Source organism: Neophocaena asiaeorientalis, unplaced genomic scaffold, assembly GCF_003031525.2.
Source record: "Neophocaena asiaeorientalis asiaeorientalis breed wild unplaced genomic scaffold, Neophocaena_asiaeorientalis_V1.1 scaffold191, whole genome shotgun sequence".
NCBI lineage: Eukaryota > Metazoa > Chordata > Mammalia > Artiodactyla > Phocoenidae > Neophocaena > Neophocaena asiaeorientalis.
In genome coordinates, this window is record NW_020175105.1 from 220,489 (window position 1) to 233,935 (window position 13,447).

Below are 13,447 nucleotides of genomic sequence, written 5' to 3' on the forward strand. Positions count from 1 at the left end.
GATGTTGTCCCTGGATCACAGGACCCTGGCAGTGGTGGGCTGCACAGGCTTCTTGGTGGCTGCAGCAGCAACCTTAGCGTCTCATGCCCGTCTGTGGTGTCTGTGCTGATAGCTGTGGCTCGTGCCCGTCTCTGGAGCTTGTTTAGGCGGTGCTCCGAATCCCCTCTCCTCGTGTACCCCAAACCAATGGTCTGTTGCCTCTTAGGCAGTTCCAGACTTTTCCCCAGAATCCCTCCTGGCTAGCTGTGGTGCACTGGCCCCATTCAGGCTGTGTTCACACAGCCAACCCCAGTCCTGTCCCTGGGATCTGACCTCCGAACCCCGAGCCGCAGCTCCCAGGCCCGCCCATCCCGGCAGGTGAGCAGACAAGCCTCTCGGGCTGGTGAGTGCTGGTCGGCACCGATCCTCTGTGCGGGAATCTCTCTGCTTTGCCCCCTGCACCCCTGTGGCTGCGTTCTCCTCCGTGGCTCCGAAGCTCCCCCCTCTGCCACCCGCAGTCTCTGCCCACGAAGGAGCTTCCTAGTGTGTGGAAACCTTTCCTCCTTCACAGCTCCCTCCCACTGGTGCAGGTCCCATCCCTATTCTTTTGTCTCTGTTTTTACTTTTTTCTTTTGCCCTACCCAGGTACGTGGGGAGTTTCTTGCCTTGTGGGAGGTCTGAGGTCTTCTGCCAGCATCCAGTAGGTGTTCTGTAGGAGTTGTTCCACATGTAGATGTAGTTTTGATATAGTTCTGGGGAGGAAGGTGATCTCCACATCTTATTCCTCTGTCATCTTGAAGGTCTAGCTCTATTCATTTATCTTGAGTTCTCCCTTTCATGTCAGAGAGTTTGCTTAACTGTCTGTTGAGGTGAAGAATGAGGCACTGAAGCCTGATAGGATGTTTTTCATGTGCAGGGAGCTTATCGGGACTCTGTTTCCATCAGTGGTTCTCAGCTGAGGGGGAGTTTGTCCCCTGGGACATTTGGCAAGGTCTGGAGCCATTTCTTGTTGTCACAGCTGGTGAGATGCTCCCAACCAGGAATGTTCCTAAACACCCTGTGATGTACAGGACAGCCTCCCCTAACATATAGCTCTGGCCCCAAATGTCGAGAAGCTGTCCCTCATTTAGGAGAGACGAAATAGGATGGACGCAATTGTTGGACGTCATGTTTAGGGCTAGAAACAGGGGATCTCAAACCCCCTAGTTGGCCATGGCTAACGCCAGCGTGTCTCAGGTCGTCAGCTGTAGATGTCAAATGGGGACAATGCACAGCTTCTCGTGGCCAGAGCTCGGCTGAAATCCTCGCAGAGTCTTTTACCCCGTGCATGTGTGAGCCTCCGATTCTTGCTGCCCTTGCCAGCTGGGGCCTTCCCACACCTTCTGCTCCACAGACCTGTGTGTTTCCTCTCAGCCTGTCTTTAACTACCTCTTACGTTTGATGGGGACACAGGAGAGAGAAGCGGCCTGGTCTAGTCCTCTCACGATGGACCTTTGTGTCCCTGTCCTGTTTTCCATCCTTTCCTGTGGAGGTGCCCCCCACCCCAGCGCCCCCGTCGGGTCGGGGAGGGCACTGAGGAGTCCAGAGTCAGAGGACATGTGGTGGAGACTTGAGCAACTACTTGTGTTACATTCACTCCACTGAGCGAGAGCTCTTACCAAACAGCTGCTGCTGCCTTCTTCTCGGGCAAGGACCTCTGCAAGGGGTGCTAAAGCCCACGGAATTTTTGTGTGGAACTGCTTTTCTAATTCCTGACATTACACATGTACACACACACGCACACGCACACACATATACACACACATGGATATAGTCAATTATATGAACGATTCAGCTATGCAAAGCCTTTTCAAAGCAGCTTTGGTTCTGTCCCTGGAACACAATTAAAGCCACACTCTGTGGAGGCCAGGTCACTCCTTATTCCATGAAGCCTCTGGAATTAACACAGTGAAGTCGTCAGCAAACTTACTGGGTGAGCCTGTAGAGCACACATTCAAACGACAAATGATCAGCAATATAGAAGTGCTCCCGGTTTGCCCCATCCTGTAAAATTGAACACTTTCCAGTTCTCTATCAAAAACGAGAAAACAAAAATCCCAAACACTCAGAGCCCCTCAGAGCGTGGAATGCACTTTTTGGTCTCCTATTTTCTAGTTGTTTAGCTTAGTTTCATCGGGAGGAATTAAATTAGGATAACTGGCTGGCGCCTAGCTCTCCTCTTCAGCAGCTGTAACCATGACAACAGGATGCCCTCAGTAAGCACTTACACACACGAGGTACTTGGCTTAATCCTTAGGACAATCCCGCAGGGGATTCTGCTTTCTTCACACTGCAGATGAAGAAACAAACTTTGACGGATAAGATAACTTTCCAGGGTAAACATGGAATCACAGGAGAGCTGCTATGGGGGCAAAGCTGGATCTTGTCCCCTTTGCTGCCACCGCTGCCCAGTGGGCAGGTACTGAGGGGGACAGGGCCACCCTCTCTGCTTGGAGCTGGGTTACTCCAGCCGTGTCTCTCACACGTCCTTCCCTCTGTTGTTCATTCTTTCCGGCTCCTGCTGTTGACTTAGCTGTGGTCTGCAACCTCACCCTCTATGATTTAACTGTTTTCTTTCCATTTACATGTAAGTATCAGCATTACAGGGACCATATAGGAAAGGTGGAGTTTGCACTCAGCAAATAAGTAGCAGATTTTGTGTGGAACGGAATTTGACTCTTCTGAATAAATTTTCTCATGAAGAAATTTATTTGCAAAGTCCCTGCCTTGGGAAGGATACGCGCTGTGCCCAGAGAAAAGTTGCCATGTCCTCGTTTCCATGTCCTCAGGAGGGAAGCTGGGCCAGATGCTGAACCTCATGGGCGCTGGATGCCTCCGCTCCCTGGGCCGCATCCTGGCCAACCTGACCTTCTGTGTCCTACTGACCCTCTTCCAGGGCCTGACCTCTGCCACCTGCCTGGAGGCGACCTCACAGGCCCTCATGCGGAAGAACAGCTTCTTGGCCAGTAAGTATTCAGTGAACACACATGCTCATAAAGGCAATATTTGCATATTTCTCCCCAAACGTGTCTTATCACCGATAGAAAACAGTTCTTTCTGGGTAAAATGAACAAAGCAGAACTGGTCCCCTTGAGTTGGTGAAAAGACGGGCCTCGTACGTCATCCGAGGCCCAGTGCTATTCCCTGCATCCATGTTTACCAGTTTACGGGACTAGTTTACCAGTTTATGGTTAAATCTCATGTGATAGGTTATATTTTTCTTGATTAAAGCTGTACTCTGATTTCTTCCATCCCTTTTATTTTTATCAGGTATATCTGGATGTCCTAGGGTCAGGGGAGAAGAGACAGTGGCCAGTTCAAGTCTTTCGATCAGTTGTTCACTTATTCAACATAAATATGATGTATTCCTTTTGAATAAACAGTGAGTTGTTTTTATTTGGCTTTGTATTAGTTTGCTAAGGCTGGTGTGACAAAGAATTGCAGACTAAGTGGCTTAAACAGCATACATTTACTTTCTCATAATTCTGGAGTCCAAGTGTGGGCAGGCCTGGCTCCCCCCGAGGCCTCTGTCCTCGACATATGGATGGTTGTCTGCTCCCTCACCTTCCCTCTGTGCGTGTGTGTGTCTGCACTTCCCTGTCTTCTAAGTACACCAGTCATGCTGGCTTAGAGCACATCCCGTGACCTCATTTTCAGTTGGTCACCTCTGTAAACACTGAATCTCCCAATAAGGTCACATTGTGAAGTGCTAGGGCTGAGGACTTCTACTTGTGAATTTGGGGAGGGCAGAATTCAGCCCACAAGCAGCTTTGTACGTGAAATGCGAAGAATTCCTGTGGCAGAACACAGAATCCACAGACATCGGTTCTTAGGGACATCTGTAATCACAGACAAGGAAATCCTATTATTTGTGCAGCCTCATGTAATTTTTCAAGTCCTGCAAAAATGCAAAACAAGTAATTTCTTTGTGTTAATGACACCACTGTGTGTTTTTGTTAAAATAAAAAAGAGGATTTTTAATTTTAGGAGGGAGTTGGGAATTGGGAGGCCTTAGTGCTATCTCAGCGCTGAGGGCTTGTGTCACACAGAAAATCAGCCTCCCCTCCCTGGGGTGCGGCCCCTTTCTCAACGGGGGCACTGAGCTGAGTGTCCTGGGGCTTCCGGTCAGACCCATGCTGTTGTGGTGTGAGCCGCTCCTAGGTTGTGCTGACCCCTTGTTTGTCCTTTTCTGACCTTAGGTATCATTTTTAACAGTTCCTCAGCAGGTAAGAACCTCAGCTCAGAATCTCTCCAGCTGCCACCCCAGGTTACGTACAGCATCCGGACCAGCATTTTGTACAGCTTGAGGACGGATCTGGTGCAAAACCCTTTCTGGAAGTTCCACCCTCAGAGCCTCCCAGCCAATGGGTTCAAGTATAACTACATCTGTGTTCCGTTGCAAGACATGATCGAAAGAGCTATCATCTCAGTGCAGACAGATGGGGCAGGAGGCCCTGAACCTGGCCGTGCAGGTGCAGGCCATCCCGTACCCGTGTCACACCAGCCACCTGTGAGTACTCGGTGGGACCGAGCTCCTGAGGGCCTCCGACAGTGGGAGAGGCCCTGCGTTTGGAAACCAGGTGGAGAAAAATCCTGGAGCTTTTGTATAGCCATTGCACCAAAGAGCATTTAGAGACGATCCATTCTCCTTTTTAATTTCCTAAGGCTGAGCCATCCAGATAGAAGAACAATTGTGGAGATAATGTGGTCAGTTAGATTTGACACCAGGCATCTGTAGCTTCAGACACCCTTGAGAATAAATTTGACGAATAATATTCACGGGGGATTCCTCCCATCTGAACTAGGGAATCAGAGGAAGCTTATTTCCTCTTCAGCCCAAATCCTTACAGTTTGGGCCTGTGCCACCCACATGCAGGGATGGAGGGATTCCCAGAGGCCTGGGGCGGGTGACCTCGTAGGTCGCGTCATCCGAGAACACGAGTTGAATTGGGTGATTCAGCGGGTGACTGCAGCTCCGACACCCTCAGGGTGAGAGTGAGGGGAAGCTCAGTCGAAGGGACTCGGGGCAGCGCTCACCCTTGGGACGTCCTTCCGTGTAAGATGCTTCGGAGCCGAGACCCGGGCAATGTTCCGGGCGGTGCTGTGTTCAGAAAGGGGTGCATTCACGAGCCCCCTCCTCCCTGACTTTCCCAGACGGGTCAGCAAGCAGGACTGGGCAAGAGGAGGATGACAGCACACCCTGCCCTCGGCTGGGGAGCCGCACTCTTCTGTGCGTGACTCCGGCACAGGCTGGTGGGAGGACACAGCCCAGACGTGAGCCTGAGGGTCCCTGATTCACCCCTTCCCGTGCCGGGGAGGGCGGTGGAGACACAGGACCTACATCAGCCCGCTGGCCTGAGGTTCGGGGTGGGGAGAAAGCTTCAGTCCTTCTCAGCAGTACCCCCCGCCCGCATAGTCCTGGGCCCGGGATCAGGGTCCTGGGGGCGGGGGTGGATGGAGGGAGAAGGGCAGGAGGCAGAGCCGGGGTGATGTGGGGAGGGGCTGGGGGTTGGTCACCACCCTGCACTGGCACCGGAGTCATGCATCTCAAGAGACAAAAACAAAAGCTGAGTCACTTTTTTCTTTTTTAGATTCCATATGTATGTGTTAACGCATACAGTATTTGTTTTTCTCTTTCTGACTTACTTCACTCTGTATGACAGACTCTAGGTCCATCCACCTCACTACAAATAACTCAGTTTTGTTTCCTTTTATGGCTGAATAATATTCCATTGTATATATGTGCCACATCTTCTTTATCCATTCATCTGTCAGTGGACACTTAGGTTGCTTCCATGTCCTGGCTATTGTAAATAGAGCTGCAGTGAACATTGTGGTACATGACTCTTTTTGAATTACGGTTTTCTCAGGGCATATGCCCAGTAGTGGGATTGCTGGGTAAAATGGGTCTGAGGAACCTAGGGGCAGGACAGGAATAAAGACACAGATGTAGAGAATGGACTTGAGTACATGGGGTGGGGGAAGGGTAAGCTGTGACAAAGTGAGAGAGTGGCATGGACATATATACACTACCAAAAGTAAAATAGATAGCTAGTGGGAAGCAGCCTCATAGCACAGGGAGATCAGCTCGGTGCTTTGTGACCACCTAGAGGGGTGGGATAGGGAGGGTGGGAGGGAGGGAGACGCAAGAGGGAAGAGATATGGGAACATATGTATATGTATGACTGATTCACTTTGTTACAGAGCAGAAACTAACACTCCATTGTAAAGCAATTATACTCCAACAAAGAGGTGTTAAAAAAAAAAAGCTGATTCCTCCACGTGGCTGTCCCTGTATGTGGGATTTTGATACAACAGGCTCATCCTTTTCTGTCTGACGTGGCTAATAGAGACAAGCCACCGAGGAACACTGTTAATAAGAGTTATTAAAAATGCAAGTCAGGGATTTGCCACCTTCAGAAAAAGACGTGGAGACAACGAAATGTTTATGAAGATCAGAGTCACCTTTTAAAAAGGTTTAAACAAATGAGAATGTTGGATTTCCTAATTTCCAAATTTATTGACGGGCTTCTGTTTGGGTTCCAGAGTAGGGATAAATACACGGAAGAATCTGGGGCATGTTTGTTGGATTCATGCTGACCTGATAACAGGGCGGTGACAGACAGTCCTATTTCTGAGGTCACTTAGACATCCTGGATTTAATATGTTTCTCCTTTCAGTGTTAGTTTTGTAAACAAATGGTTATCAAAAGTTGAGAAAGTAGAGAAAAAAGGCATACTTCATACCCTCTTCTAAAGCATCAGTTGTTTTTTGTTTGTTTGTTTGGTGACCATTTTTCCCTTCCGTGACCTTGAACTCATGACATCTTGCTAAGAGAGAAAGTTTTTGGGCTGTTTTTTCATTTGAAGCCGTTTATGGAGCATTTGCTATGTGTCATGTATGCACGTGACTGTCATACTTGGTGGTGAAAAAGGTGTCGTCCTTGCCTTCTGGGAGCTTGCAAACCAGGGGTTACCAGGACCGTATGAGCCTGGAGAACCGCAGTCACCCTCCCCTGTGGGATTCCCCAGGGATGGGAGTCACAGGACCTCTCGCCGCCCAGTTGGGAAGTTGGTGGAGGGGCACACGCGTCCACGTCAGACACCAGTCTCTTCCCTAAGGTCTGAGGGAGGATTTGAGGTCGAGCAGAGCACTTGTGTTCCTCTCCCTCTCCCTCATCCCCTCCTTCTGTGGTTAGTCTACCTTCAACATGCTTCCTCCTTCTGCATTTTAAAAATTCACTTGGTGCACACATAGTTTCATTATTTTCTTGTTCTGTTGATACTTTTTTCAAAGGACCACACATGGACTTTATCAATTCTCTTTTTTTGTCTTTTCTAACTTACTTGTTCTGTCTTTATTTTTATTACTTCCTTACTTTTATATACCTTCAATGTGTTATGCTGTTTCTCTGATACCTGAGACCCATGTTTGATACATTATTTTTAGTGTTTTTTTCCTTTAATGTGTGTAGTGACCTAAGGTGATGACTTTTCTTTTCAATCATTATTTCAGCTATGTCCCATGGATCTGATATATGACTAAAAGTTCATTGTTTTTCTAGACACTTGCAATATGGGTTTCTGCTGTCTTCTTGACCCAAGAGCTGTTTAAGTGTCTTTTAATTCCCAAGTGGAAATTCTCAGGAATTTTAAGCATGTGAAGTTACTCAACTTACTTATAGTAAGAAAAATTCAAATTAAAACTAGTCTGTGACAGCATTTTAAAAATCAGATTGACAAAATCCAAAAATCGCATCATACCCTAAATTGCCAAATACTGCTAATAAATCCTAATTTGTACATTGCCATCAGAAAATACTGTGTTTATCATTTCCACTTTTTGAATTTATGGCATTTTTCTCAGGCAACTATTATATAATCAACTTTTGTGAATGATTTATGGGCCCTTGAAAAGAAATTTCTGATTTCCTATTTTTATAGTACAGAATTTATCCACATTAACTTTGTTGTTTAGGAATTCTCTGTCCTTATTTGTGTCCACTTCATCTGTGCTGAGCTAAGGTAGATAAACTGTAGTCTCCTGTTACTGGGACATCCCCTTGCTTTTGCCTCTGGTGTTGGCCTTTCGAATCTTGGGGCTGAGTCACTTCGTGCAGAGCCATGAGTAATTGTGTTCTGGGTCTTCCTTAATGCTTTGTGGACGTAATTCTACCTTGTATAAAATTAAATTAATGACCTCTGCTTTTTCCCCCTTTCTTCTCTCTGGATTCACAGTTTGCTTGCCATGCCTTTGCCCATCCTTGCATTTTAAACTTTTCTGAAGTGTCTTGTTTTAGGGGCGTCTCTTGTGTGCATCACATAGCTTCATACACAGGGGAGGTGAGCTGTTTAACAGTATGAAATGGAATTTCAGGTATATATGGTCCTAGTTATGTAATATATTTTTCTATACTTATACCATTATTTAGGAATGTTCTGCTGTTGTTCTAGTGGTTCCCTTATAGTTATAACTTTGTACAAATAATATCAACCCTTTCTTTTTTTTTTTTACCATGACCAGTAAAAAAACAATGTAATTTCTCTTCTTCCATCACATCTTTTTTTATCATGCAATTTTAGTTAACATTATTATCTCAGTGTCCTCCTTTGTACGTTAAAGATGCCTATACTTATATCCTACATTTGTCAGCGTTAAAAAGCCTTTGATTTTGGCATTTACCAACTCATTCTTCCTCTTTGAAGAATTTCCCCAACCTTCCAATTTTTGTTTGTTGTATCATTTTTACATTTCAGGGAACAAAACATTTCCAATATGTCTTGTCATCTTATTTTTCATTCTTGTTTTAGTCTTATTTTTACTGGAAGTAAATCCACTTCTTACCATTATTCTTTCACTGTGATTTACCAGTCACCCCTCTGTGGGCTGGTTTGTCTTCTAGTAATTTCCTTAAGAAGATCTCATGAGACAATTTAACCCGAGTTCTTACATACTTAAAATTCTTCGCAGCATTTATATTTGAAAGACAGCTTGGCTGGACATGAAATCCTGGGCTCACTCTTTCCTTGAATATCTTGTAGAAATAGCTCCATTATCTTTGGCTTTCAGGTTAGTATAAAGAAATCTGAGGCCACCTTGATATTTTCACTCTTTTATCTGACTTGGTAATTTTGACAAATTGCTAATAACTTGAAAATTCAGTAATTTACTAGGATACACTTAATTGTTGACCATTCTAGGACAGTTTTCCAAGGCACAGGATGAGTTCTTTCAATGTGTAAGACTTAAGCTTTTTTTTTTTTTTTTTTTAATGGAAACTCTTGGTGTGTTCTAGCATTATAATTTATTCTCTTCCAGTATTTGGTTTTTCTTCTTAAGGGAATCCAGTTGCATGACTTCCCCCCTGTGTTTCTTATCAACAAAATCCCCTTAATTCTATTAAGCTCCTTCTTTCTTTCTGTCCCTTCAGCTGCGTTCTCACGTGTGTTTTATGGCTCTCACTGGGTGTGTGCAGCGTCGTTTGCCGTTGTTGTGCCCCTCATCCTGTCTCTATCCATCTGGCGGCTATCTTCCACCTTCTGTTTCTCCCCAGCCTCTTCCAGCTCACATTCCGTGTCTTCCTGCCACCTCAGCATCTCATCACTGAACCATAACACTCCTGTGGTATGGTGTTTTTATAGGGGATTGCCTTAGTAAATAGTTTTAAACTGGTGGCAGAGATGTTGGCTATTTTCATCTGTTTCACATCACCATCGTTTTGGCATGTGTTCTTCATTTGTTAATAATTCTGAGACTCACAACCTACTTTTATTTCTCATGTGGCTGTTGTGCTAGATTTCTGTTGCCGTTGTTACTCATCTTGAATGACTCGGGTCTTCCTGACCAGTTGTTTGCAAGGGGCTCCAGCTAGTGGTGAGGACCAGGGACATGAATGCCCCCAGAGCTCAAAGGCTCTCTCCCACGGCCACGAAGACTGAGTGCTTCCTGCACATACACATACTCTGAACATAACCCTCCTCCTCTGTCTCCCTGGAGACCCTCTCTAGGTGGGAGTGGCTCCTGACACCACCCAGTTTAACAGGCAGTGGACACCCACTTAACACCTGCTATTCTCTGTACTGTGCCCCCAGAGTGCCCCTGGGCTTTAGGAAGTGTAGTGTTTTTTTTTAAACAACAGACGTTTATTTCTCACTGTTCCAGAGGTCCAGGGGCTAGTAGGTTTGGTTTATAACGAGGGCCCTTTCTCAGGTGTGAAGACGTCCTGCTGTGTCCTCAGAGGCTGGAGAGAGTGACAGCTCTCTGGTCTGTCTTCCTCTGCTTCTGAGGACGCCAGCGTCATCCTGGGACCCCATCCTCATCACCTCATCACAACCTAATCATCCCCCAAAGGCCCCACCTCCAGATACCATCCCTTTGGGGGGTTAGGGTTTCAACATACAAATTTGGGGGTGACACATTCAGTCCATAACAGAAACATAGGAGATACGGGAACATAGAGATATTCCTTCTGGAACAGAAAGAATCACTTTTGTGACTACTTACTTAAGTATAGTTTTGATGGCACATTCTAGACCTCCAGAGGGTGGGGTTTTGCTGCTGACGCCTCTCGTCTCTACTTTTTTGTGTGACTCCTATATGAGCTTGATTATTTTTAGCAGCTTTCTCAAATATTTGGCCATCGCTCCCCAAACACGTATCAGAATTGCAATGGCAGTTTTTCCTTCTCTTGTTGATTTGGACTCGTTTCCAGGAGCAGATTAGGAAAGGCCTGAGCTACACACCATGTACTGTGAGTTCTCTTCTGTAGTTTCTTATTGTCTTTAATTTGTACTAAATGGCCTCCCTCAGACAGGTATGTGCAGAGCGTCCAGATTCTCTGGGTCCGGGGTGGTCCAAGGTCCTCCAAGGACCCCAGAGTCGGGCTCATGCGATACCAGGCCCCTCATGACTCTCTCCTTTACAGACATAGAGGAGGTCCTCTGCATCTGTAAAGTTTCCTCGTGCTCTGTGAGTTTGCACACCTATAAATCAGGACGCCCGACAGCGGTTCTGCTCCAGGCACAGGGTCAGACAGGTCTTGGTCCTGAGCGAGCCCTGGGGCCGTAAGGACAGCGGGACGAAGCGTGGGAGCAGGACTCACCGCGAGCATCTTGGGGCCGCGGTGGATGCTGACCGCACTGTCCCCACAGGTTCTTGAACAGCGTCGGCTCCTTCTTCCCACTGATAGCGGTGCTCACGTGGATGGTGTCCGTGGCCAGCGTGGTCCGCAGGCTGCTTTATGAGCGGGAGATCCAGCTGGAGGAGGTGAACAGCCTGGGGGATGGGAGGGGGCAGCTTGGTTGGGTCCCGCCGTCCCAGGAGACTCGCTCTGCACGGAAGCCCAGGGCCCTGGCAGAGCTGCACAGGTGACACGTCTAGTCCGTCCAGGACAGGAAAGGAGGCTGAGGACGGGCCCACGAGAGTCCCTCACTCAGCAGTGTTTACGCAACCCAAACAAACACATGGACGGAATTCCTGTCTTTGTTTATGGCTGGAATTCTTTATGTACAGCTTTGCTGTTTTTGTCCCAGTGTTGTTAAAACTTGAAACTATCAAAACTGCTTTTAAGAATGAAAGTTCATAAAAGCGCCTGGTAAAGACCTGTCTTCCCGTTCAGCCGGGCAGACACGCCGGCACATGGTATCCACTCATTTATTAAAGCAAAGGACAAGTGCAGAGAGTCACTCAGTTTCGACTAGAGTTGCACTGTTGTACAGCGTGGTGTTCACCCGTGTAGCACGAACGCACTCCTGGATTTCTGTGTTTCTTCCCCATCCAGCTGGGCCCCAGGTGTAAGGCCTGGGACTGGGCGTTGGTGGTCCTGAGCTCCCTGCCCGGGGCCACCAGCGTGGGGCGTGCATATGAATTGCTCTCACTGCCAAGTAACCAGCCCTACACCCTGGTGTATCACCATGTTATAGGTGAGCAAGCAGTCATTTCAGTGGATGGATTAATTTTAGTGTTATTACTTCAAACTGAATTACTTTGCAAAACACATTCTAGAACCTGAGCAGTCACCCCCAAAGTGAAGAGCTTAAGGCCCAGTGTTTCCCCCTTCATTTTTCTCTTTGTTGTTATTAAACAAAACCAACACAAACCAAATGACAAAAAAAAAGAGGGAACAAAACCGACAAAAGCTCTGTAAACCAGGAAAGGCAGCGAGACTGCGGCCGGTCAGGCTGGGGTCTGGAGTCTACTCCCCTTCGCAGCTGCCTTCTCACAGCTGTGAGGTTGTTCTCAGGCCACCTCGTCCCCCTTCTTCCCCTCCTCATGGCCAGCGACCTGCTCTGCAGGGGGTTCATTCGCATCAATGGCTGACTCTGGAGGAAGCGTCCAGCGTGGCGTCTCCGAGGCTGTGTTTCCACACTGGCGGCCACAGGGAGGGATGAGCCCCGGCTCGCCTGTCCCCCCGGCCGCACCTGCCCTGTCCTCTCTCAACCCCGTGATGACCGGTCCTCCCTGTGTGGACAGTATGTGAAGATGATGGGCCTGTCCCCCGCCGTCCACTTGCTGGCCCGGCTCCCGGAGCACGGAGCCAAGCTGACGGTGAGCCGCGCCGCCCTGGCCCTCGTCCTCGGGGTCAGCGGCGTCTTCACCTCCAGCAGCACCTGGATGGCGTCCTCTTCCTCCTGGACTCCGGGGTGTCCGTGTCAGCTACCTCCTGAGCGCATCCTTCGGCCGGGCGAGCTCAGCCGCCCTGCGCAGCAGCCTGCCCTACGCGGCCAGCTTCCAGCCCTACATCTTGCCGGCCTGCAGGCCTCCCTCGTCGGTGCGTTGTTTTGTGAAACTGCAGAACGAGGCTGCCGTGTACCCCGCGGCACGTTTCAGTGCATCACTGTCGGGTGTGTGGGGCTTCCCCACCTTGCCGGTGTGTGCCCACCCTCAGCTGCAGCCTCGCGGTGGTGAGCTCACTGACACCACGGAGGGTTTGCTGAGGGGCGGCCCATGAAAAACGTGTTTTTCATGGAATAGGGACTCTCCTCTGAAGACTTGGAGAAATCGGGAGCGTCCTAAAGGAAGCGCATGACTTCAGTTTCTCTTTGTTTCACACATGGAAGGAAACAGATCTCCAAAGCTATTTTAGAAGTAAAAAATAAGCATTTTTTGGGGAAGCATCACAAATTACATCACATTAGCTGGAAAGATCTCTCCGTTGGCAGTGTCAGAGTCACCTATCCATTTAGAATGTACCTCCCCAAAAGCATTAGAATATGTCCAAGTCTGTGCTATAAATACGTAGAAGACAGAAACTCATCCATTCTTGGTGACTGTTACCTGGTGAGCTCAGTGCCAACACACAGTAGGGTCACACAGTACACAGCACTGGGACACACAGTAGGGACACAGTACACAGCACTGGGACACACAATAGGGACACACAGTACACAGCACTAGGACGCCCAGTAGGGACACAGTACCCAACACTGGC

At 48.1% G+C, this 13,447-nt stretch overlaps 1 protein-coding gene across 1 annotated transcript in view; it reads left to right on the forward strand.

The window, feature by feature from the left end:
• The window catches only part of ABCA13 (ATP binding cassette subfamily A member 13), a 268,906-nt gene that overhangs the window by 76,245 nt on the left and 179,214 nt on the right, over positions 1-13,447 (forward strand). Inside the window, 7 exon segments of the mRNA XM_024764386.1 lie at positions 2,808-2,984; positions 4,218-4,456; positions 4,458-4,528; positions 11,169-11,283; positions 12,490-12,634; positions 12,637-12,666; positions 12,669-12,920. Coding sequence (XP_024620154.1) covers positions 2,808-2,984; positions 4,218-4,456; positions 4,458-4,528; positions 11,169-11,283; positions 12,490-12,634; positions 12,637-12,666; positions 12,669-12,920 — 1,029 coding nt within the window.